General features: G+C 39.4%; 2 protein-coding genes across 2 annotated transcripts; one reads left to right on the top strand and one right to left on the bottom strand.

Annotated features, from left to right (window-relative positions):
• Window positions 1-7,028: 7,028 nt before the first annotated feature.
• On the bottom strand, window positions 7,029-8,201 carry LOC107276058 (BTB/POZ and MATH domain-containing protein 1). The gene has a single exon (XM_015769484.3). It carries the CDS (start codon window positions 8,199-8,201, stop codon window positions 7,029-7,031), a length of 1,173 nt encoding a protein of 390 aa, XP_015624970.2.
• A 9,096-nt stretch (window positions 8,202-17,297) lies between these two features.
• On the top strand, window positions 17,298-20,244 carry LOC107277079 (uncharacterized). The gene is made up of 4 exons (XM_015769477.3): window positions 17,298-17,732; window positions 18,373-18,448; window positions 19,546-19,747; window positions 19,843-20,244. Exons 1-4 carry the CDS (start codon window positions 17,410-17,412, stop codon window positions 19,968-19,970), a joined length of 729 nt encoding a protein of 242 aa, XP_015624963.1. The 5' UTR covers window positions 17,298-17,409; the 3' UTR covers window positions 19,971-20,244.
• The last annotated feature ends 5,640 nt before the right edge of the window (window positions 20,245-25,884 follow it).

Raw genomic sequence — 25,884 nt, 5'->3', positions numbered from 1 at the left:
CAAATATGCCACCTCATCATCCACTAGCAATAATTACATATAAAACTTATGCCAGCATGCAACATCATCTATAAAAACTCAACATGAAAACATGTCACCTCATCATTCACTAGCAATAATTACATATAAAACTTATACAAGCATGCAACATCATCTATAATTCATTGAATTCTACAAATCAACATCCAATCATCTTCTTCACAATATTTTTAACACACACACACACACACATATATATATATATCATTTTTATAATAATTAACATATATTCATCCATATAATCAAAGTGCGGGATATCATATTTCATCTACAATCTCATACAGAGTCTACTAAATTTATTTCTCTGTTAACGTAGTTTGACAAACCAGTTTTATTTGTTGTTAATAACTAATATAATTTTTACTTTTTGCTCGATTATTAAAAAATAAAAATTACTTGGTAATTTCCTCAGCAAAGCGTGGGGAATTATCTAGTTTCTTAGAATTGGGCGCTTGTCAAAGGCATTTCTTGGATTTTCTCTATTTATTATATACATATACCAAATAAGTTTAGATTGCATATAAACCGGCAACAACAACACAAACACACCACCACACAGGTGAAATGGATAGCACAGACTCCAGCATCATATCTGCATGCATCAGCCTATTACGATGACCAGAATGCAAAAGTAAAATGCTAAACAATCACCAACCAGTTATTGTAAAAATGCTACAATCAAGTGATCAATCCATCGTGCATGTTTAAGAACAGATCATCTCAAGAGTCATCCGTTCGTGCATCTAGCTTAAGAACTCAATGAACCCTGGAGCTCAAGCAATTAAGAGAATTACCATAATCTCAGTTCTTCCAAAATCAGGAAGAAACTACCCTTAGTTTTCTACTATTTCTATTAAATTATCTGAGCATAATGTAAAGAAATTTCGATGAAGCACCATCTTGATAGAATGGAGGTGCACACATATATTTTCTTCTCCACAGATAAGATGCTCTGTTGCATCTCTAAATAAGAAACACATAAGTAGCTGCTTTCATAAATTTTGAGATAATTAAAGGATGTAGATGCTGAGCAACTAGTGTTGGAAGCACTTATATGGATGTGCTATAGTGCCATTCCATATACTTACCAGTTACCAACGATATGGAAACTTCATGTTTCCATTGCAACAGTTTTCGAAAGAGAGCAAATCATTATATTACACGGGAGCAAATAGTCCTAGTTTTAATATTGAAGCAATCAACACATAGCCTGACAATGAATAATTTAACCAGATCAACATCCTGAGCTTATCATACTCCACATTCTGGATATTTTCTTCCGGAGAAGCCAAGAGTTCATATATTGATGAATCTTAGAAAATATCATGTCTACTTCTGCAGACAACATAATAAAAAAAATATAAATATTTATTCTCAAATGAACCGAACTGGCATTTTAATCTCAAAAGATCAAATTACATTTCAACCTCCAAATATCAAATTACTAGATTTAGCTCTAAGTTTGCAGGCAATGAGTGAATAATCTTTACAAACATGTCTTTGAGCTCCCCTTGTGATGTCATTGCTTCCAATATCTTATCATTGGATATCACTTTTTTTGACAAGTTGAAATCCTGCAGGCTTTGGTATTGATGTGGTTCTTTCGAAAACAATAGTTTGGACATATGATCCTTCCTTGCTTGTTTGTCTTATTTGTCTTTCTACTAGGTTCCTTCTGCGATTAGAATGTATGTGTACACAATCTTCTCTTGACCAATTCTATAAGCTTGGTTGCTTACCTACCTTCGAACATAAGGGTTCCATACAACATCAAGGAGAACTACATGCGATGCCCCAACAAGTGTAATACCTTTATAGCACTCCGCGGTTGATGCAAGCATTACATTGGCATTGCTTTTCATGTCATTGAAGGCCTCAATCACAGTTTCTCAAAATTTTCCTAGGACATTTCCACTCATCAGTAGGATCTCTTTACCTTTAGTCCAATGGAATATTGTGCTAAGCTGGTGCATAATCAAAGACAGTGGTTCAAGACATTGATTGAACACAAGCTCTCGCTCTTTCATGGCTTCACCAAAGATGGACAATCTCCAAGACAAACCTTGTGATTTGCTTGCCCTGTTTCAGAATGGCTGACCAATCGTACCATGGATATGGAGGCTGGCCAAAGAGCCATCATTAGATTTAAGAACGAGAGGTAGTAAAAAAACTCCAAATGACATGGCACGAGACAATTTTACAAGAGAATTAGTGAGGTCTGAAAAATATAAACTATGTTTTACCAAGACACCGAGTACACCAAGAAAAGAAACAAGTAAGATTGTACTGAAAAAAGAAACAAGTAAAATTGTACTAGGATCAAAATAGTGTATATGACACTTTCCCCAAAAAAGTGTATATGACACAAATCGGCAGGCAAATCAATAAATACAAAAAAGAGAAGATAATAGATAAATTTATTATATTTGGTCCCACGTATAGAAACTATACATTAGGTAAATACTACTCCCTCAGGTTATTATTGATGTTATTAATTTTCAAAAATTTATCGTACATATACCAGATACATTACTTCATAAATTCCAAGTTATTGTGATTTGGATCAAAAATAAGGAATCATGTAATTAGTAGTAGATTCGTACTTTGAGCTTTCTATTGACTACTAAACAACTAGTCCTAATTCAAAAGGTTGCTAATAAATATAATTTTTCACTTTGTTTGAAGTATGATCTTTTTTGAAGGGAACATTACTGGTAAGGCCCAGTAGTTAAATATTACGGATTAAAGAAAGAAAACATTAAGTACAAAAGAAAAAGGAAGAGGAAAACAGAACAATTTCAGAAATTGTAACAGCACTATATTGTATAGTTGCTCATTCATCCTGAAGCAAGATAATCCCATTTCTGAAGCAGTCAAACCATCTGTTAACATTAGGCTGAATCTGCTGAAAGATAAGAGCATTTCTTTGTTTCCGAAATGCCAGCAAAGCTAGTAGTGCTATTTCCATAAATCCGTTCCTCCTGAATGTCACACTACTACAGAATCGATTTCTCCGTGTGGTCAAAATGCATTTTTTCGTACAGAGGTCCTGCCCGTCTGCACCCAGGTGTCTGCGAAAATCAATATTTTCGCATCCAGGCGGTTGCGGTTGTGTTAAGTTGACCGCATGAGATAATCGATTATCCCGTGCGGACAAATTATACCACCCGCACGGAAATAAAAGAAACCGAGAAAAATAAAATCGAAGAAATCCCGTCGTCGTCGCCGTGGTCGCGCAGCCACCGCTCCTCCCGCCGCCACTGCCGCTCGCGATCGTCGCTGTCCTCGTCGTCGCCGTCGTCGCACCGCCGCCACTCCCGTCGTCGTCACCGTCGGTGCGCCGCCGCCGCTCGTGGTCGTCGTCGTCGCGCTACCGCTCGTGGTCACCGTCGTCCTCGTCGTCGCTGGTCGTTGCACCGCGGCCGCTCCCGGCCTCTGCCGTGACCATCCGCCGTCGCCGCCACGCCGCCTCCACCAACAGCCGCCGCTCCGCCGCCTCTGCCAGCAGCCACTGCGCCTCCTCCCGCGCCATCAGCGGTGGTGGTGGCGACGCCCCGTACTTCATCGACCAAGTGCATGCAGGCTAGCTTAGCTTTGGATGGATTCGTCTTCGACGAGAGGAAAGAGGCAGAGAGAGAGGAGAGAGAGAGAGGGGAGGGGGAGAGGATAGGAAAAGGAGAGAGAGAGGAGGGAGTGAGGGAGAATAAAAGGGAAAAGGAAGAGAGAGGATGTGGAAATTTTGAAGTGGGTGAGAGGGAAAAGAAAGAGAGAGGATGTGAAAAATTTGAAGTGGTGAGAGGGAAAAGGAAGAGAGAGGATGTGAAAATTTGAAGTGGGTGACAGGGAAAAGATGGAGATGTATTTTCCCGTGCGGTTCACTTAAGAGGCTCGCACGCGAAAATTGATTTTTCCGTGTGGTCCTCTTAAGTCGACCACATGAGATAATGCATTTTTCTGTACGGGCGACAGCCCGGCACCGGTCGCCCGGTTTTTCCAGACGGTGCCACTTACAACCCGTCTGGAATCTACCGGGACGGGCATCCAGAAAAATCATTTCTGTAACAGTGTCAATCTCACAAGAACAACGATTTTATAGAAGTTTAGAGACTATTGCATTCCTATCCAACTCCAGCAGGCCCTGCTGAAAGGGCAGTCAAAGAACAGCTAGGTTCTAGTTTCTCTTGATGCAGTGACACACAAAGAACAAGTGAGTATTGCATTTAGAGATGCACAATGTTCGAGATCCATCATTTCTCTTGTATTTAGCTGATCATTGAACAATAACCAGCCAAAAAACTTTTATTTTTATTATACACCTTTTCTTCCATATCAAAAGACCCCGTCGGAGGTTGCATTCCAGCGAAGAAGAATTTGCACAATCTTTGAGTAGGTGCGTCGACGAATTCTTTTTATCTTTTGAACTTTTTCAATTTTTAATTTTAAAAATAAACCCTTTCAACACTTATTTTCAAGATACGAACCTTTTGGCTACGCGAACTGGACTAACGTGACAAAACAACAGTTTCACGCCGATCTGGTTGGCATGGCAGCGTTATTTGGCCACGTCTCCCTCGCTGGCATGGCAAAATAGAACTATCATGCCCGCTATGCGTAGCGTGTCAGTATTGTTTTGCCCGCTATGCGTGGCGTGTCAGTAATGTTTTGCCACGTCAGATGGAATGACGTAGCCAAAAGGATCATAATATGGAAATAACTTTTGCAGGGTCTATTTTTAAGTTAAAAAATAAAAAAGTTCAAAACATAAAAAAAATATGTGTCGACCCCATATATATGTCCAGTACTCCGGTTATCTGCATTGGAGCTTAACACCGTGCCTTGTATTTCCGAGCTAATTTTCAGGAATTCCTGACAATCTTGATATGAGAGTGGCATATGAAAGACCTCTGCCAGGTCACTACTGAACATTTTTGCCACTGAATATAACCTTGGCCCCAACAGGAAGTAAAGTTTGTAAAAATGTGAAAGACTTGTTGAGCTACATCGCCACTTTGCTGGACCCGATTGGCGGTGAGCCACGGCGTGCCTCCGTTTGGGAATCATGGTCAGAAATCAGCGAATGGACTATGTGCCTGTTTGGATCAAGGGACTACATGTCATATCGGATATTTGACACTAATTAGAAGTATTAAACGTTGACTAATGATAAAACCCGTTCCATAACCCTAAACTAATTCGCGAGACGAATATATTGAGCCTAATTAATCCATGATTAGTATATGTGATGTTACAGTAAACACATGCTAATTATAGATTAATTAGGCTTAAAAAAATTGTCTCGCGAATTAGCTCTTATTTATGCAATTAGTTTTATTATTAGTCAACGTTTAATACTTCTAATCAGTAACCAAACATCCGATGTGACAGAGACTAAAATTAGTCCCAGGATTATGGAATAGGTTTTGTCAATGAAGTCTTTCCTGCAATGGGTCTTGTCCTAGAAGGACTAAGGTGGTGTTTAGATCCAGGGACTTAACTTTAGTCCCTGTCTTTAGACACTAATTTAGAGTATTAAATATAGACTACTTACAAAACTAATTACATAAATAAAAGCTAATTCACGAGACAAATTTTTTAAGCCTAATTAATCTATAATTAGAGAATGTTTACTGTAGCATCACATAGGCTAATCATGGATTAATTAGGCTCATTAGATTCGTCTCGCAAATTAGTCCAAGATTATGGATGGGTTTTATTAATAGTCTACGTTTAATATTTATAATTAATTTTCAAACATCCGATGTGATAGGGACTTAAAAGTTTTAGTCCCATCTAAACATGGCCTAAAAAGTCAATGAAGTCTTTGTTGCGAACATTGATCATTCAGCCCACTGCTACAAACTACTCATACGTACTCCCTCCATTTTTTAATAGATAACGTCGTTGACTTTTGAACAAATATTTGACCATTTGTCTTATTTAAAAATTTTATGCAAATGTATACGGTATAAATCATGCTTAAAGTAGTTTGAGTGATAAAACAACTCACATTTTTTTTCAATAAAACGAATGGTCAAACGTACGACAAAAAGTCAACAGTGCCATCTATTGAAAAACGGAGGTCTACAATTACTTCGGAAGTTTTGAGTATGCCGGTGCACACCTGGAACCCCTGGGTCCGGCAGTGACCTTGGATAAGCCTGACCCATGACTGATCCATTCCATAAATCTTTCCGATGGAGAAGGGTTTGTGCGAGGAGTGTTGTTGTTGCACTTTGTAAACACAAATAGAAGTAATAAAAATCAATCTACTTTCAACTTTGTCACACTAGAGGAATACTAGCGGTTAGACCGGCGTCACCTCAGCAGCAATGGACGACGGCAATGCCACGGACGTTCAGATCGGAGCGGCTACAGCGGTCAGACCGGATGCATCTGTGCGGTCAGACCAGCGCCTCAACTCCGGTCAGACCGATCTCCATCAGTTCGAGAGTGACTTTTCATTCAGTTAAAAGTTTTCGGTTTTTGGTGTTGGGACCATTCACCTCTCTCTGGAAGGCTTAGTCTTGTTATTCGATCCTACAATATTTCTCTAAAATTCCTCTGTGCTCATGGATCGTATTGGAAATATACATGTAAAAGCACTGTGATATTAATATATATAGTTTTTCACGGTATGTTAGTTTCTGGAATTAGATCTACTAAACAAAGAAATTCTTACAAATAGGACTATTGAAATGCACACAATTAATTATTTTTCAGATATGATAGTACGCATGGAATTTCTAAGGGCTATAGAGTAATAGCATATCAGTATAGAGGGACTAACTATACATGGTCAAATTTTGCACTTCAGAAAAAACCAAGGAAAAAAAATGTCAGAAACAACTGAAAAACTTGATCCATAGAAGGCCATTACTTCCAGGAAAGATAAACTTGGTAGCTTTCTAAGGTGCAGAAATACCACGGCATTAGCACTAAAAAAAACTTTCTTTTCGATTATCACAATCAAAATAAGCATACTTGAAGAACTAATTATATAGACCAATGGTTATCTCTTCTGATGCTTTCGTTTCCGGAGGCAGAAATCTTGTAGTGAGCTCCTTGAGAACAGCAGGGCAGCTGGTTTTAAGATGGTCATAACCATCGCTTGCCATCATCTCCAGTAGGTTGGAAGGAGATGCAAGGAACTCAAAGCAAGCTTCCTTGAGCCCATTGCAATTGTGCTGCTCAGCTAACGCCAAACTGGTTGCCACCATGCTGGAGTCAATGCTCTCGCATAGCTTCTCCTCGCATATCAGCTTCAGTCTCTCGACGTTGTACCGGTCCGCTGCGACAAGTAGATGCTGAGCCATCACCAAATCCTCCTCCTCGCTTGCTTCGTCTCTGCTCTGATCTTCTTGAGCCATCGTGTCCAGGGAATCGGTGTAAATGAAATGCAGCAAAGACTTAAACACTCCAGGCTCCATATCATCGACTTGAATGGCTCCATCGGCTTTCTCCTTCATGGTGCCAAGAAGCTCGGCCTTGAAGACCGATGACCGAGCAGCAAGAACGCACCTATGAGCAGAGAATCTCTCCTCGCCGACCTCGAAGACCACGTCTGATCCATCCATGCTGTCTAGGAGGTTGCCTAGATGTTGATGCAGGTTGCTTGGAGGAACCTCCACAAACTTGCTATGAACACCCTTGGTTTCTTGGCTGTAGATCTCCTTGAACACTTTGATGTCACACCTGATGGAAAACGAATCGTCTCTTAAATGGGCTGACGATTCTTCCAATACCGTTTGGTGAATGAACTTGTTGTATCCCCACAATGAGCCTTTGTAGGAGAAGGTGCGGAGATCTGTAGTGAAGCTGTAAGACGACACTGATCTCCCATTCTTGCCAAGCAACTCGAAGCTGAAAATCACCTTCACGTCGTAGGAATTGGCGGAGTCAAGGATCAGATAGAACGATAGGTAATCTTGGCTCTCCGCGGAATCACCGTTGGGGTAGAATCTGATGGTCCAGCTGTGGCCTGCAACGCTGAAAGGGATGGATGTCAGGGACTCACCGTTGCGGAGTAACACCTTGATTCTTGAGTACCCAGCTATCTTGATCACATGTGACCCGCTCACGGCCTCCGCGACAATGGTGGAGAAAGTGTTGCAGTTGTCTGTCATTCTGAAGGTAGGATGTGATTCTGGAGATGGATGGAGCATTCTGAAGGTCTTGCAATGTTTAATAGTAGAGGCGTGATGAGTTAAGCTAGACCGATCTGAATGTAGGAGAGTAAGTCAAACGAAAAAAATATGAGCAGAGGCACCTCGAGATGCTTTCAGTAATCAGTTTACTGAAAATTGATAGTAATGTACTACCCCTTGCTGTTTTCAGCGTTTGAGCTATGGACAACATGTTCAGTAAAGAGCTAGACCTCCAGTAAAGTACTACCTCTTGCTATTTTCAGCGTTTGAGCTATGGACAACATGTTCAGTAAAGAGCTAGACCTCCAGACTCCAGAGCTCTGCAGGTCGTCTTTCTCATGGCCGGACACTCGGTCACCCTGCTGCACATGAAGAAGTACACGGTTATCTAGGTCAATGCCAGCAGCACATATTCCGTTCAATTTTTTAAATGGATGAGACCTTTGAATTTTAACATGATGTTTCACTGTTCGTCCTATTAGAAAAAGTATATAAGTGTTACTTATTTAGTTGAGACTTATTTAATCAATGAAGAAACTTTAATCATGCTTGTCACTACGCCGGACGAGGTCAACACTGATAGGCCCAAACCGTCATCTCTAACGGATTCAGCCCTCGTCAGAGATAAGTGGTCACTGATGACGAAATCTCACATGTGACGGGTGAACACCTGGCATAGACAACTCATCTCTGACAGGTTTGTAAGTCATCTTTGAGGAGTCATAACTTGTCACTCGTTACAGATGAGTCATTAGTGGCATGTCGTAACTTGCCGTCCATCGCTGATGACTCATTTATGAAGGGTTGTAACTTGTGATCCATCACTAATGACAAAGCAAGAATTACGATTTTTGAACTTTTAAAGCAACAAAAAAACTCAAAAAAAATATTTTTTTATTTTACTAGCCATCCTATACATGGTCACACATCACTACCTACAAATCCACAATTTTCCGCACAATATAGACATGCATGTGTATAGTGAGTTTCAAACTCAAGACATCCACATCCACAAAGAACCCCCTTACCAACTCACCTACTCATCACATGTTGAGTACTCATTCATTGTTATTATTTTTTCTATAAATGTTCGAATAATTTAACAGATATTTAATGTTCGAATAATTTAACATTTATTTAATACTCAAAATGACATCAAATGAAAACATTATCAACTAAGCAGTTATAGATCTCATCGTGTTCTATAACTTTTACATGGAGAATATCTTCATCCGATGTCATTTGAAGAAAAATAAAATTTTTCATTTTTCAAAATAGATCACACCTTATAATGGATATTCAGGTATGCAAAACTATTTCAAATGAAAATATTGTCAATTATAATATTGTAGATCTGTTTAAGCTCTATGACTTTCATATGGGGCATGTTTCCATCCAGGTCATTTGAAAAAACTCAAAATTTTGTTTTTAAAAGTAGATCTCATCACTTGTAATTCTTACCCGAGGATGTAAACGATCTGTAATGAAAATATTGTTAGTTATAAAGTTGTAGATATCATTGAGAACTACAACTTTATATAGGGCATGTCTCAATCTGAGTTTTTCTTTTGCAAAATTCGAAACTTTTAAATTTTCACTCATCATTAGTGGGTCGTAAAGCTAGCATCCATTCAGAGATAACTTTATCTATGACGTGTGTCAGTTAAAGACCCGTCATACATAAGTGGTCTCATCTATGATAGTCCATGATATTACACTTGTCAGGGATGCATGTCATCCATGACGAGCCATGGTTGTCACCCATCACAAATCATCTATGACGGGTTACAACTACGACACGTCATAGATGACCTCATATGTGTGATGGGTCCTCCCCAGTAACCATATTTTGAACATGATATTTTTGGCCCATCAAAGATGACCCACACACACACACGGACACACACACACAAACACACACTCACACACACACAAAGAGTAAAATTAACTGGGGCACCAACATTCAGATTGAGTATATACCCAATTTAAAGATTTTTTTAAATGTTTAAGTATGAATAGCAAGGGGCTATTTATTAAAGCTTCAACTTCTAAATTTATTGTTCCATTAGGTCTATAGTGGAGTAGGCTGAACTCATGCTCCACATTTTTAGTTTATTTTGTGAGAGTGTTCCACCCAACTCCGCTCCTATTTTAGGTGGAGCTGAAACTGTTTAGCTGGGCTCCAGGTGCTTCTCTTCTAGAGAAGCAAATAGTTTAGATATTGATGAATCTTAGAAAATGTCATGTCTACTTCTACAAACAACATGAAAAGATTACAAACATTTTTGTTGCAGATGAATCGAAATGACATTTTAATCTGATAATAATCAAATTATAAGATTTAGCTCTAAGTTTACAGGCATTGAAAATGAAGAATCAACACAAACATGCCTTTGAGCTCCTATGTGATGCCATTGCTTCTATCTTGTCATTGAACATCACTTCTTTGTGACAAGCTTGATACATATGATCCTTCTTGGCTTGTCTGTCGTATTTGTTTCTCTCCTTTCTTCCTTCTATGATTAGATTGTATGTGTACACAATCTTGTCTTGACCAATTCTATAAGCTCGGCAGATCCCCTACCTTCCAACATACGGGTTCCATACAACATACAAGAGAACTATACGTGACACATGTAATGCATTCACTAAGTCCACAACACTCCTTCATCGATGGAAACATTACCTTGGCATCACTTTTCATGTCATTGAAGGCCTCCATCACAACTTCTCAATTTTTTACTAGGACATCTCACCTCATCAGCAGGATCCCCTTACCTTCAGCCCAGTAGAACATTGTACTAAGCTGGTCCATGATCAAAGATAGTGGTTCAAGATACTGACAGAAGAATAGCACTCACTCTTTCATGATTTCACACAGATAGACAATCTCCTAGACAAACCTTGTATTTACTCCCTTGAATGGTGACAATAATTAAACTCTTCTGTTAAGAACAATCACATAATACGTTTCTTTAATTTCTGCACAAGTTTTGCACGTTCACTACTTCAAAAATGGTTTAGGCTAGCGCCACCCCTTTTTTTTCATTTGCTGCAAAAATGCTCAGCTTCCACTGTAGATGTGTTAGAACAAGCAGCCCATTTAAGGCAGCCACTAGCAAAAATGCAGACCAGTGGTCAGCTTAAGCCACTGCCTATGGAGTTGTTTCACTAGCAGGCAGTTTAAGTCGTCCGCCAAAGAAAATGGCCCTAACTATATAAGCAAAGCCAAGTTCCCTGCTCATTTCATCCCGATTTTCTCTCTCTTAAAAACAACACTACAGGGGCGAAGGTTTTCAACTTAAGTCATTTGGTAGAATTTGGATATCTAAGGATAGTTCTATGTTGTCCTACTTGTTTTTGAAGTTTTCTTCTATCTTATGCATTTAATGTAGATAATTTAGTGTCATGCTATGTACAAATATTCTATACGTCAAGTGTTTGATTTGCAAAATGGAGATCAAAATGGTCGAAAATTTTAGGCAATCATTGTGCAATGTTGATTTTCCACACAATTTACACATTTTGGTGGGTTCATTAATAGATTAATAGTATAATCTAGATCTAGTAATAGTATGGAGCTTAGATCACCATTACATGGCAACAATTAATCCCAATTTTAGTATTCAAGCAATAAACTTTTTAATGCAAGTCACATAGCCTGATTGTGAATAGTTTATCCACATGAACATTCTAAGCTTACCATTCTCCACATTATTGTGCTTTTCCTATAGAGAAGCCAAAATATTAAATATTGATTAATCTTAGAACCTGACATGTCTACTTCTGCACACAACGTAAAAATATTGCAAACATTTTAATCTCAGATGAACCGAACTGTCATTTTAATCTCAAAAGAATCAAATTACATTTTAACCTTTCCATAATTTGCAGGCAATGAGTGAAGAATCTTTGCAAACATGTCTTTGAGCTTCCCATTTGATGTCATTGCTTCTAATATCTTGTCATTGAATATCACTTTCTGTGAAAAGTGAAGAATCTTTACAAACATGTCTTTGGGCTCCCCATGTGATGTCATTGCTTCCAATATGTTGTCATTGAAAATCACTTCTTGTGAGATTTTGAACCCTGCAGGCTGTGGTAATGTGGTTTTTCCGAAAACAACAGTTTGGACATATGATCCTTCCTAGCTTGTCTATCATATTTGACTTTCTCCTATGTTCCTTTCTGCGATTAGATTGTTTGAGTACACCAATTCTATATGCATGGCCTATCACCTTCCATACAACATCGATGAGAATTTCACGTGATGCCCCAACAAGTGTAATGCCTTCATAGAACCAAGGTTGTTTAATCTCAAAATAATCAAATTACATCTAGATCTAGTAATAGTATGGAGCTTAGATCACCATTACATGGCAACAATTAATCCCAGTTTTAGTATTCAAGCAATAAACCTTTTAATGCAAGTCACATAGCCTGATTGTGAATAGTTTATCCACATGAACATTCTAAGCTTACCATTCTCCACATTATTGTGCTTTTCCTATGGAGAAGCCAAAATATTAAATATTGATTAATGTTAGAACCTGACATGTCTACTTCTGCACACAACGTAAAAATATTGCAAACATTTTAATCTCAGATGAACCGAACTGTCATTTTAATCTCAAAAGAATCAAATTACATTTTAACCTTTCCATAATTTGCAGGCAATGAGTGAAGAATCTTTGCAAACATGTCTTTGAGCTTCCCATTTGATGTCATTGCTTTCAATATCTTGTCATTGGATATCACTTTCTGTGAAAAGTGAAGAATCTTTACAAACATGTCTTTGAGCTCCCCATGTGATGTCATTGCTTCCAATATGTTGTCATTGAAAATCACTTCTTGTGAGATTTTGAACCCTGCAGGCTGTGGTAATGTGGTTTTTCCGAAAACAACAGTTTGGACATATGATCCTTCCTAGCTTGTCTATCATATTTGACTTTCTCCTATGTTCCTTCTGCGATTAGATTGTTTGAGTACACAATATTCTCTTGACCAATTCTATAGGCATGGCCTATCACCTTCCATGCAACATTGATGAGAATTTCACGTGATGCCCCAACAAGTGTAATGCTTTCACAGAACCAAGGTTGTTTAATCTCAAAAGAATCAAATTACATTTTAACCTTTCAATAATAATTTACAGGCAATGAGTGAAGGATCTTTACAAACATGCCTTTGAGCTTCCCATTTGATGTCATTGCTTCCAATATCTTGTCATTGAATATCACTTCCTGTGACAAGTGAAGAATCTTTAGAAACATGTCTTTGCGCTCCCCCATGTGATGTCATTACTTCCAATATGTTGTTATTGAAAATCACTTCTTGTGAGATTTTGATCCCTTGCAGGCTGCGGTAATGTGGTTTTTCCGAAAACAACAGTTTGGACATATGATCCTTCCTAGCTTGTCTATCATATTTGACTTTCTCCTATGTTCCTTCTGCGATTAGATTGTTTGAGTACACAATATTCTCTTGACCAATTCTATAGGCATGGCCTATCGCCTGCCTTCCAATAGAAGGGTTCCATGCAACATCGATGAGAATTTCACGTGATGCCCCAACAAGTGTAATGCCTTCACAAAACCAAGGTTGTTAAAATCGCGACCTTGAATTTAAAACCATAAAATCGTAGAATCAAGCACATTTTAATTACAATCGTAAATTCATAAAATCATATGACAAAATCGAGTCTTTGACAACCTTGTACAACACTCCTTCGTTGATGCAACCATTACATTAGCATTGTGTTTCATGTCATTGAAGGCCTCCACGGCTTCTTGAAATTTTACTAGGACATTTCCACTCATCTACAGGATCTCCTTATTTTCGGTCCAATTGAACATTGTGCTAAGCTGGTCCATGATGAAAGACAGTTATTCATGATATTGACTGAGCATATGCACTCACTCTTTCATGGCTTCACCACAAATGGACAATCTCCAAGACAAACCTTGTGATCTCCAAGACAATCTCCAAGACAAGCCATGCATATATATATGTTTGTATATACTATATACATACATATACAAATTTTATTCATAAGTATGTATAGCATACACATACATATATACGTACAAAAGAGATATAGGGGTGATTTGTTGTCGTCTAGCGCGCACCACGCACGGCGCACGGTTATCCGCCCATCAGCACCCCAGACCGCTCCTCTTCTCGAGCGAAGAACCCTAGCGCCGCCGCCCTCTTGATTTCCCTCCCCGCACGTTTCCTCCACAAATTAATTGCCAAAATTGTTTCCTTACATTGTGGGCATTATTTCCCCTCTTGAATTGCATTCGATCGAGCCTTTAATCACCGTGGGAGACGCCTGTTTCCTCTCTGCCTTCAATGGCTGGTTTCCCACTTCGCCGGTGCCGATCTCCCTGCCTAGCGCCGTTCCTTCTCCCTAGTGGCTTATATAAGCCCGCCGGAGGAGTGTCCTCGCCAGTGACCAGTGAAGACGCCATCGTCTTCTTCCTCCAACAGCGCATCCAACCTCACCGGAGTGCCATCCCGCAACGCCGTCGCTGCCGCCAGCCTCGCCTCATTGAGATCTTCCTCGTCCACGCCTTCACCAAGATCAGCAAGCACCGGACCTCCATCCTCACCGTCAACCCGAGCTACCCACCTCTCCTTCTTCGTCAGCCGGAAGTGATTGTAGCTCACCGGTGGCAGTGATAATGGCATGTTGACATCAGATCTATGACCAATGGACCGGATGCAAACATGGAAGCACTGGTGGAGAAACCATCTTTGGTCGGTCGGCCGAAATCCACAATAGTCCCGGTTCCACTAAAAACTGGGACATCTTTAGTCCCGGTTCAAAAGGTTAGAGCTACTTTTTTGATCTTTAGTCCCAGTTGGTAACATCAACCAGGACTAAAGATCATTTTTAGTCCCGGTTTAAAAGACAGCAGGTGGTGTCAGACCCCTCCGTTATCTTTAGTCACGGTTGGTGACACCAACCGGGACTAAAGATCTATTTTTAGTCTCGGTTGGTGTTACCAACCGAAAAAAAAGATCGACATGCGTGGTGCGAGATCGAGAGGACCGAGGCGCACGGGAGGATCAGTTAATAAGCTCTGACCTTTATCTCCTCCTCTCCTCACTCACCCCATCTCTTCCTCTTCCTCCTCCCATCTCTTCCTCTACCTCTTCTGGATCCGCCTCCTCCCCTCTCCTCCCAACTTCTCAACCTCCTCTGGATCCGCCCCCTCCCGTCTCCTCCCCACTTCTCAGGCGGCGGCGGCCGGGCGACCGCGGAGGCGGCCTCGCGCGGCCGGGAAGCGCGGAGGCGCCCTCACACGGTGGCCGGGCGGCGACGGAGGTGGCCTCGCGCGCCCTCACGCGGTGGCCGGGCGGCGAGGCACAGCGCGCGACGGGCGGTGGGGCAGCGCGCGGCGCGGACGGCGGGGCCGCGCATGGAGCGGCAGCGCGCCGGCTCTCCTTTCCTTTTTTTTATAATTTGTGATTGAGAGATGTATACTTTCTATAACCGATCTGTGATGTATTTGATTTGTGTGTAATTTTTTTAAGATTTGTGATGTATTTGATTTGTGTGTAAGTAACATAGGATTTGTATTTGTGATGTGAATGATTTGTGATGTTACTTTGAATTTGGGGATTTAGGGTTTGATTTAGATATATGCATGACACTCGATTTGGGGATTTGTTGTTTGATCTGGGTATATACATCCCACTTGATTTGGGAGAAAATAAAAAGAAAATGGACCAACCGGGACTGCCCCTATCCTCTCTTTAGTCTCGGTTGGTAGCATTAACCGGGACTAAAGATCCCTCTCTTTAGTCCCGGTTGGTTACCAACTGGGATTAAAGATCGATGTTTACTCTCGATTATTTCACCCGGGACTTAAGCCCTGGGACTACAGGGGTTATAAACCGGGAGTAAAGATGATTTCTCTATCAGTGAAGGATACCAGTGAAGGAGAGGATGACTGTTGTGAAGAGGAGGGAAGCTTTATTATTTTTGGCATCTTCACAATTTTTTTCTGGATTTTCTTTCTTATTGAAAAATTCTAGATTCATCTTATTGAAGAAGATAAAAATGGATTGAATAAGTCGACCTTGGAATCAGGGTACCTTTTCTTTAACATTTATCATTTTCTTTTCGCGCGGATGTTTCTAGAATTACCTGGATGTTGCTACTCTCTTCATTTTCTTGTGCTCCGTTGATGCATGCACGTGGGCAGCGTTTCCCATGGCCAAGCACAGTGAGGTTTGTTTTAATCCTAAAATCCTTAATTAATTTATCTTAAAGGTTAACTCCAATTAATCAACGATAAACTAAAAGGCGACATAATTTATTTATTTATTTAGTAAAATTAAACCTTTTCCAATTACAAAGATTTTATTAAGTTATTTTAGGTAAATAAACACGGATGTGAATTTTCGAGTTCAGGAAAATTAAAAAACACGAAAAACGGGAGTAAGATGCCTCAGTGCTCCATCTCTGTATCTCCAACCCCCAAAATGATGGTTGATCCCCATAACCAAACATGATACGAAAATCATCCCAAGTTACCAACGGGCCCGGGACCATCCCATCCTATATTTTCTCTAAACCGAATTCATGATTATTACTCCCTCTATTTCGTATTTTAAGTCGTTTAACTTTTTTTCATAAACAAATTTTGTTATGTTTGACTAAGTTTATAGAAAAATCTAGCAACATTTATTAATTAGTTCGTTAAATCTAACATTGAATATATTTTAACAATATATTTGTTTTGGGTTCAAAACATTAATATATTTTTCTATAAATTTGATCGAATTAATTAAATGAAGTTTGACTAGAGAAAAAGTCAAACGTCTTATATAATATGAAACTTAAAACTTAGAGAGTAGAATTATCTGTGCGCTATTGTCAAGAGCCATAACAAGTGGGTCTGATTTAAAACCTTATCCAATCCAAAACGTACACATCTACTCCAGCAGTCCAGCCCCGTGTTCAGATCTTTGATTCTTGAGAGAAGGCGTGCACGAACGGATCGGTTTCACTAGAAAACGGCGAAAGGGCCCTATCGAAAAAAAAAGTAGTAGTAGTCCACAGCCCGGCCCAATACGCATCAGATTCTAATCGGAGACGAAATCCGAGCCGACTTCGCTCTCTGGCTCTCGCACCGTCGCACGAATTTGCCTATTATATCTGGCTTTTTCTGAATCTGAAGGGGATCACACAGCGAAGGCTCCAAGCACGCGCATGTCTGACGAGAGACAGGAGGCTGTTGTTGTTGCGGAAGAAGCCGAGCAGACGAAGGAGATGGAGCGCGTGCGAGGTAATAGCAGCAGCAGTAAGCGCTCAGAGCCTGTGGATCTTGTCAAGGAGGAGGAGGAGGATGGGGAGGACTGGTTCGATGCGTTGTTGAGAAAACTCGGCCACCCCTTCACCGTCGACGAGAAGGGCAGGTCCGTCCCAGATCCCGACTGGTGTCCCTACGCCCACGGAGATCCCAGACACGTGCTCTATGTTGATAGGAGAAACACCCCCGACGTCGATATGTTCGCTTTCATTCTCGGACAGATGTACGTATCCTGATCCTTTCTTTCTAAGTTCTTGCTTTTATTGATTTGGGTTCATAAACCTCTCGTTTCATTTACATATGCTATTAATCATGTTTACTCTAGCTAGCTATAGTATTACTTTCTGTCATAGAATACAAGGAAGTATGAATTTGGTAGTATGTCAATAATAAGTGTTCTAACAAAGCCGGGCTGGTTGGTATGATATTATTTGGTTTGCTTTTTGTAAAGTATAAAAGTCTTACTATATAATCAAAAATTGGTTGCTTTGTTTATTTTTCTTGGCTTACTTATAAGCCATAGTTGCAACAATGAGACATTGACGATAATAACTATATCTTGGCCGACGTATTTAGGATAAGGTCAGTGATACTATTGTGTTAATTTGGAAACTATTGCTGGTCATGGGCAATGGGCACTGCTCTAGTAGAGCTAACTATAAAAACCATCATACATATGAAATATGCAATGCTCATACAATTTATAGCATTTGCATTACTTTTTTTTTCTTAAACAAGCTGACAATAATTCATAAGATTATGTATTCTATAGTTTAAAGTTCCATGCATGTTTAATTAATTAGTGTAACTGCCAATTCGATATAGTTTACACTTTGCTAATTATGATTACTCTTCGATGCTAGACCTGTGGATGATGCTGATGACAGGGAAAAGGGCATCTGGAATGCTTCTATGGTTTACATGAGAGCTCAAAACATGGTAATGCATTTAGTTAGTGCTTGGGATACCTTTCTTGAATTTTTATCATTTCCTTTGTCAATAATAAAATCAATGTAATATAATATTGGAGTAAAAAAGAAAAACGGATATAGCATTCCCAAAAGATCGATCGGATTACATATTGCATTCACTTTGTGATAGTGCTCTTACCTGATTTACCCACAATGCAACTACCAACATGTATATGCAATTGATGCTCTTTGACCAGTTGACCATAGTTAGAGAATTTATGCAACTGCAAACTAATTTAAATTCTTCTACACATGCATGTCAAATTATTCAGAGTCATTTGCGCATGGAAAGACACAAGTCATAAGATAATATTATTATAAATAAGTCGAGAAAATGTTAAGCTATTACATTTCTTTTTACCAGATGCTACTACATAAATTTGCATTTAATAGCATTTAACCATTCAAAAGTCAACTTCTTTTGACATGCTTTAATTTGGTGAACTAGCAAAGGTAAAAGAGAAGCCACATTATTTAGTTCATCTGGGGCAATATCATTGCTTGAAGTCCATAAAACTTTTTGGGGAACTATTTCTTCTGGATAGAGTATGTCCTATTATGTTCCTTAGGATTTTTAGTGTGTTTCATCTAGTTATGACTTATCAGAAGACAAGGTCCAAGAAAATAATTCCAGAAAAAATTCTCCTAATGGTGGTGCTAGCTCCACTGAATAAAATAAAAGAAAGACCAGACGGTTCTTATCTAATTTGAAACAAATTTGAATAATAATCAGTGTTGGATGTGCTTGCAGTCATAGTTGTCAATTGGAACCAAATATTCGTCATAAATTTTTTATTTAATTAAGGTATAAACCAGAAGAATTTGTGGATCTTAGTTTAAAAATTAGTGTTTGTGGCCTCGTGGGAACTACTGGCAAGTGGAAACCATTCAATTACATAAATGGGATATCCAACGACCTTTCTGGAAGTTATTATAAGGCTAGTAGAATTGTGTTACAATTTGTTCCTCCCATACAATATGCCAACTCATTTCTGGTTTATGCATATGTTACATTCAAAATTCTGACTTCTAAAGTGCTAGTACTAATTATTATATTTTCTTTAGTCGTCAGAGTATGATATGGTTCCAAACAACTTGGTCTTGTATCCTATGATGTTTGAGAAGCGCCGTTGGTATCACTGTAACATCTTGGGATGTAAACGTTTAAACGATTCTACGGGGGAACACTCCACACAACAACGGTTTTTTGTTGAGCTTATCATTAATGGTGGATTCATCTACCATGTGCTTTCTTGCACCAAAGTTGGTATGCCATTTCTTCCTTTTTAATCTGATGTTAATGTTTCATGTCATAATTCCATCATTTTATAAATTTGTTTTTATCAAATTTCCCTTTTGTAGATGGTGACATCGACAACAATCTATGTATAGCTTGTCCGCCCAACAGTGGCATAGTGCATCCACCTGCAGGTGGATTTATTTGTGGGGTTTCGAAAGATCAGAAGATATTCAAGGTCCCCTTCTATTAATTAGAATTTAGATTTTAGAGCTTATATAGCAATAGTAGAATTAGTTGGGCCTTTTTTGGTTGTTTTCTATTTTTCAGCCTTAGCTTTAAGTAGACAGCTAAGAATAGAAGTACAACATGTTTTGCCCTAATATTATTTTTTTGTTGCTTGCACTTACTGTCTTTGCCTTATAAGTTGTAAAAAAAAGCTACCAATGTCTTTGTGGAAACTCTATGATGTATACGCTGTCATGTCATGTAACTTATATGCTTTATTTTCCTATCTATTATTCTCATGTTGGATGTTCTACCAGCTGCCTGTTGGTACAGGTGGCACAACCCTATTTTTTGACGCATGTACTATTGGCGGCTGTTAAATACCAAATTCACGCCGTCAATACCTGCATAAAACTGAAATATAATATAAAATATCCAACATAGTAGTAGGGTTTATTTCTAACAAAATCCACAAGTGTTGGCGTATATTTAGATGCAGGTGACAAACTACTAGAGTTGAGAAGAAATATACATAAAGAAGGAAGATAATCAAACTCATATTCAAGCCTATGGAGTTTTGGGGGCCACAAACCTAACGAAACACGTTCAAATGGGCCCATTCACCAAACATATGGGTTGAGGGATTCTCCACCAGAGCCCAGGAGAAAAGGCTGGGTCAAATGGGCCAGCCATGGTTTGGTCGAACCGACATTGGTGCTGTTCGCCATCTTCTTCCACGTGGACGATCTAGATAGCCTCCTAATGACGGTGGAGAGGTAGTTGGGACATTTCCAACTGCCAAACCGTCATATGAAGGCTATAAAAGGAGCTCACATGCTTCATTTCAATACACACCAAAGCATGAGCTGAATTATAAGAGGCTCTATTGCATCTTTTTTTACATTAGAATAGGGAGAAATTAAAGAAGAAAGAGTCAGAGGAATTCCAGAGTTGTCGGTACTTTCCTCTTTACTTTGTGTACCTTGTCAAGTACTCAGCTTTAATTGATATTATCTTTATCGAGTAATTGAGATTTGCTTTCTGAGGATTATCTCTTAGTTCCTGGATCATTGTTCACTATTTGTCAATTAATAGATAATGATTACTTTAGTGTTTAGATAACGCTAGAGTAGTAATTAATTGCATAGATGCGATGTTAAGGTTGTTAATTACCGGTGATTGTTGCGTATCCCACAGTTCGTTAGAAGTTGGTGTAGAGGTGGTGACAGCCCTTGAGATCACTGCAGTCCTTCTTGTTCGGGTACGGAGTATAGTGCGTTCTGGTAGCAGTGAGCAAGCTAGTGCCTGAAGTATTGCGATAGAATTGAATAAACTTTCTATAGACAATGTTCCTCACTAGGAAATCCTCTCTACCCTTTGCCTATTTTTGCTTTGTGTCCTTGGATGAAGAGGAGCTGAACACACATGTTCCCTATTAAAATTCGATATCTTCGTGCGCTTGCGGATTTCATCTGTGACCGTAAGAAATATCAACATGTACGAGTGAGCGAGCCCGAGCTAGCTTAACGCCGCCTGTACACGGTTGCGCATGGCTCATGCAGCATCATTAGCCAGGTGCCACACATGATTAAATGGACTAGGTAGACCCACGTAGGAAGAAAGAAAAGATGAAAAGATTGGTCTATCACTATACGCATTTATTTGGATACTTATGTTTACGGCATAATTTTGACAAATTAATCCTTCTATAAAAATTATTTTAATAATAAACCGTGTCAAAAACTAATTTCAAAAATAGATCGTGACCTCAGTGCTACCCTGATAATGCTAAACTAAAATGTCTCAGTGCACCTAACGTGGCACAAATTAGACATGTAAAAGTAACTCAGCGTCACTATACATTACACTGACATCTTAATATAGGTTTAAAATATACGGCATGTGCTGAAATCATGAGTAGTATTAAACTTTATCCGTTTTATAAAAAAGTGCCTATAAGTAATAAAAATAGACAAAACAATTTTAAAGTTAAGAAGTGAATTTAAATGTATTCGAGTAATTCATAGCACATACATATGTAATTTTCAGTTATTAAATAGACCAAGATTAGTATTACTATGTTTTAAGCATATGGTTAAGGTTATAGCATATATACTTTAGAAAAGTGCTATCACGAATTGTGTGTATCGTTAGGTATTCTTGCAGAACGCAATTAATCCTAGAATGAGTTCATATTGGTATATGTATTTCTCCCTGAAAAGAGAAAATGAACGTGCATTTTTCCAAAAAGAAAAAAAAAGATATGTTCAAAGTGCTTAAATACAAAACGTGCAATTTCATTAAAAACAATTTACTTATTCACCCAATAAAACCTAGCTAGCGTATGTTACTACTCTTTCTGCAGTCTTTTACTAACACAAAATTAAGAAAAAAATATTTAAGAGTTTTGTGGATTGTAAGTTTTCTATAAACAATTAACACGAAATGAGTTTATTCATGTAAAATCTTATGTATTCTTACTTGACAAGAGAACATAAATAGCATGTTTGTGTTATATACCAATAGATCTGTTATAGTTTTGTTCATCGTGTATTTTAAACCTAAATTTTAAAACCCATTAATTAATATTACAGGATATAAATATTGCACGCGCCAACGGGCACATCGATTTTCTAGTTATGTTCCATTATGGGGGAATTCCAGGAAATTGGAAAATGAAAATATCGCTTACTTCTCAAAAAAAAAACAATTGTCTCTGCAATCTCTTATTTATCAAAGCCATTTTGTACTTATACCAGATATGCGGATAATCCAACCATTATTTGACATGTTAAGTTTTGAACACTCGAACCGATTAACTCCTCATAGCACGATGTTCAATGTTACTAAAAAAAATTGTATTGATGCTGGTTGCGAAACCCCCATAGGTGCCGGGTTTTCTAGCCGACACCCCTCAGGTGGCACCGATGACAAAAGCCATCGACTAGCACCTATAGCATATAGACAGTTGTAACCATGAACCGACACCTATATATTGTTATAGGTGCCAGTTCTTGGCCCCCAAGCGCCATGTGGTGGTTGTTGTCACAGCCTGATTTTCGTTTCAGGATTTATAAATTACTTAATAAATTATTAATAGAATTTATATTAAATGTTCATTAATTTACAAGTGAAGTTAAATGTGGGAAATAAAATTTCCTAAATATAAAGCATGGCTGGATTTAATTTTTATTAAATTCTCCATGATTAATTATACTCTTTGAAATTTTCTCAGATTTTTCAGAGCTCAATTCCTAAATGATACAAAGAACAGTTCAATAATTAGTTAATCAATAATCATTAATGATCTAGTTATAATTATGTTAAATGCTTTTCTCGTTTAAAAATCCTTAAATTATAAATTGTGGTTTAAAAGGAATTATTAGAAATGATCTTAAAAGCCTAAAAGAGAAGATCTAATTTTAATTTGTTAAATCTCAATATAAAAGTGGGCTAGATAAAATTTTGTTAAATACTTCTCTTGTTTCTATAGTTCCTAGATTTTTCTGGGATTTATTTGAGCCAAGGAAGTATTTTTAATCAATGGAATATCATTTCATGAATAATTTAAATATAAAAAGGTTTTAAATCTCTCTTTTAGCTTTGGGCCGAAAGTCAGCCCAAGTCTCTCTCACCCTCCTTTCAGCCTGCTCGCGCCCGGCCCAAGCCGGCCCAGACCGCCGCGCCCCTCCCTCCTCTCTTCCTTTTGCTGACAGGTGGGACTCACCTGTCAGTCGTCTTCAACCTCCGGCCGCATTTAGCCGCGCCGCAAGCCGCCGCCTCCTTCCAAAATCCGGCCGCCCCTTTCCTTCTCCGGCCAAATCAATTGAGGGGAAATAATCTCCTCGATCTCCTCTTCCTTTTCTCTTTAGGAATCCCGACCTAATTCGTTTGGAAATCATCGGATTCAATGCCGATTTGGTTAGCTTCTCTTTCCAAAACCCTAGACCTTCCATCTCCTTGCCGCCGGCCATGGGCCTCCATCGCCGCCCCCTAGCCCCTATAAAAGGACCTCCGGGACCTCCTCTCCACATCACCATCTCCACCTTTGACTGCCGCCTTCTCTAGCGCCGCCTCTGTGTGGCTCTTTGCGTCGTCGCCGCCGGCGGGTGTCCAGTCGGGCGCCGCCGTCCCTTCGATTGTCGTCGTCGGACGCCGTCTCCTTCATCAGCATCGCGAGGTCATCGCCGTCCTCGTCCCGTCTTCCGTTTCCGCCGCAGATCACCGAAGCGCAGCCGACACTGTCGACCCGAAGCTCTCCACCGTCGCCGTCGGTCCAGCCGTGCCGTGCCACCGTTGCAGCCACCGCCTTCGGTCGTCGTCGCCACCGTCGGGATCACGAGGAGGAGCAGCACCTCGTCCACCCCTTCGTTGCCGCCGTTTCCCACCGAAGCACCGCCGTCACCGCCGACCCGAAGACCGCCGTCGTCATCCATCGTCGTTTGCCGTCGTCCAAGCCACTGGTGAGTTCGCTGAGCCGAGCTCTACGCGTTGGTGCCCTCCGTTTGCGCCGCCGTGCCGTCGTTCGCCGGCGAGCACGAGGTGCCGAGCCGCCGCCGGAGATGACATCATCGCTGATGTTAGCACTTTGTCAGCCGTAGACCCGTGGTAGACCGGATCGATCTCGGCCGTTCGATTCAGTCAATTTTAGGTCAATTAGATCTTGGCCGTTGGTTCCGTGGACCGCTTCTGTGAACCCGGTTTACCATGGACCGTCTTTGATGATGCAATAAATCTATTTTCCTTTTCAAAAATAATTCTTTATTGCGTCATAATTCAATTTAAAATCCATATAAATGCTTTAATGCGGTTTAATCTTTAGAAATGCATAACTAATTCATTGTAACTCGGTTTAATGTGGTTCAAGTTGCAAAAGTTGTATAAAATAAAGATCTATATATTAAAATTATCCATAAATTGTGTTAAATTTATTTAATCCTTTTTAAATGGGCTTTAATTAGATTAAATCTTGTACAATTCGTAATTAATTCATATGAAGTCAGAATGAGGCCATTCAAGTCTCATAATTCATCTAAAATTATGATCTACATGTTTGTTTACTTTATATGTATTGTTTATTTGGAGTTTCTTAGTCTTTTTCCTCGTTTTGCGTGTTAGCTTGTCGTTTCCGTCATTGTGAAGGTTCGCGAGTGTGTCGGAAGTGTTCCAGAAGACAAATTGAAGACCCATTATTGCAAGTCAAGTCACACAGATCCCAAACATAATTCCTTTGAGCATGTTGATCCTATATTTAAATTCTCTATTTATTTCAACTGTGCATTTTTTTTCGAATGTCATCGGGTGGTGTGAACCTATTCCTTTGTTATGGCCAATTTGCATTGATTACCCTATTTCTTGATTACCTCGGGTTATAATTTGACTAGTTGGATTTATATATTGGTTCAATTAGATATATTAGATATAATTACTTAGTCATGCTTAGAAACATTAGCACACTATTGGGATAACTAAGGTTTCACTATTACTTAATGATGTACATGGCAAAGATAGCTCATGATGGTCAATCGTGATTGGTTAATTAATTAATTTGCCAACTAAAACTTGATAATGGTGGGTTGTGAGCACATGGTTTTGATGATAGTGCTCATGAAAATTAAGGACCGGTTCACAAGTTTCGGTTGTGAAACATTAACCATGCCAACCACAAGCCAGAATGGGCAACGACTGGACACTTTCTATAGCAAAGCTCATTGTGGTGTGCCAGACTGAGAAGTGGCGGAGATAAGCCCACGGGGGTCGCTGGAGAGTCCATGCCTCTGGTTTTTGAGGGGGTGACTATGATCCAGGAAAGGTGTGCTGCTTTGAGTTGAGCTATGCGAGGGGTCTTGTCACAACTACACAAATGGTGACATGTTCAGCATGGGCACATAATGATATGGTGACATATTATGGAGTTGTGTCTTGTGGGTACAGTGGTA

This window comes from Oryza sativa, chromosome 2 (genome assembly GCF_034140825.1).
Source record: "Oryza sativa Japonica Group chromosome 2, ASM3414082v1".
Classification (NCBI taxonomy): domain Eukaryota; kingdom Viridiplantae; phylum Streptophyta; class Magnoliopsida; order Poales; family Poaceae; genus Oryza; species Oryza sativa.
This window is presented reverse-complemented; position numbering and strand designations above follow the sequence as displayed.

Excerpts from the sequence above, each read along its gene's own strand:
- LOC107276058 (XM_015769484.3), bottom strand. The coding sequence starts at position 8,201 with ATGCTCCATCCATCTCCAGAATCACATCCTACCTTCAGAATGACAGAC.
- LOC107277079 (XM_015769477.3), top strand. The coding sequence starts at position 17,410 with ATGTCTGACGAGAGACAGGAGGCTGTTGTTGTTGCGGAAGAAGCCGAG. Across the intron at positions 17,733-18,372 it reads GCTTTCATTCTCGGACAGAT|ACCTGTGGATGATGCTGATG; the intron begins GTACGTATCCTG and ends CTTCGATGCTAG. Across the intron at positions 19,748-19,842 it reads GCTTTCTTGCACCAAAGTTG|ATGGTGACATCGACAACAAT; the intron begins GTATGCCATTTC and ends TCCCTTTTGTAG.